The sequence below is a fragment of the Anastrepha obliqua genome, chromosome 6 (genome assembly GCF_027943255.1).
Source record: "Anastrepha obliqua isolate idAnaObli1 chromosome 6, idAnaObli1_1.0, whole genome shotgun sequence".
Taxonomy (NCBI): Eukaryota; Metazoa; Arthropoda; class Insecta; order Diptera; family Tephritidae; genus Anastrepha; species Anastrepha obliqua.
Window position 1 is genome coordinate 33,545,583 of NC_072897.1, and position 861 is coordinate 33,546,443.

At 52.6% G+C, this 861-nt stretch overlaps 1 protein-coding gene across 1 annotated transcript; it reads right to left on the bottom strand.

Moving 5' to 3' along the window:
• Nucleotides 1-228: 228 nt before the first annotated feature.
• LOC129250322 (uncharacterized) lies at nucleotides 229-552 on the bottom strand. The gene has a single exon (XM_054889955.1). It carries the CDS (start codon nucleotides 550-552, stop codon nucleotides 229-231), a length of 324 nt encoding a protein of 107 aa, XP_054745930.1.
• Between the last annotated feature and the right edge of the window lie 309 nt (nucleotides 553-861).

The following is an 861-nucleotide window of genomic DNA, read 5'->3' on the forward strand; positions in this document are numbered from 1 at the left end:
AGCATTTGGCCTCAGTACCTTCTCGGGGTTGGATACTACCTCCAAGTCGCCCTTCTCCACTTCCTGTATATTGAGGGAGGCTTCCAGCATCTCTTCTTTGCCGAGATCCTTCTGCACCTCCCCCAGGAGGTCGTCTGCCGGGTTGCGCTTTTTGAGGCGAAGGTGCACGCTACCAACTCCCCAAGCCATCCTCCCGAATCGCGCGTAAAGCAGGTCCTCTGCCGGCTTTTAGATTAGGATAATGTAATCCTGGCCACCATCAGCAGTTGGTGGTTTTGCCACGCTCAACACTTTCCAATTGTCTGTTGGTACGTCCGTGTTTTGACGTTGTAGCAGTCGTAGCGCATATTCCGGTTTTACCACTCGCGGAATGAAAACCTTTGCCTTCGGTATTGAGGGAATGCAGCTGCGATCAACGATTTCCAGTGATGCCCCCTCCCACAGGGCGTGAAGCGTTTTTACCGCTTCCTTTAGCCATGTGAGCGTGGGATCATCCTTGCACTTTATGATTTTGACGCCGCTGAACCACCCTGCTCCGTCGAATGCTGGCATGGGTCCATTTTAGTAAAAAGGTTTCCAGTAGCTTCATTTCCACTACCTTCCACCGTTCCTGCGACATTCGCCCCAGCTGGTCGCTACGGTCAGTGAGTGCCACTATGAGGTGTCTCTTGGCAATTTCACTGGCCGCTACCGCTGCTTTCGACGTCGTAGGTCTTTCGTCTCCGTTTTTAGGTTTAGCCGTCTCGTGCCTCTGCTTCTGCTTTTTTGATGGCCCTGAAGCCTCACTATCCGCAGAACGCTGCCTCTTGATGGCTAGCTCTTCTTCGATTTTGTTCGCATATTTCGGGTTGGAGGCTGCGA

Excerpts from the sequence above, each read along its gene's own strand:
- LOC129250322 (XM_054889955.1), bottom strand. The coding sequence starts at position 552 with ATGCCAGCATTCGACGGAGCAGGGTGGTTCAGCGGCGTCAAAATCATA.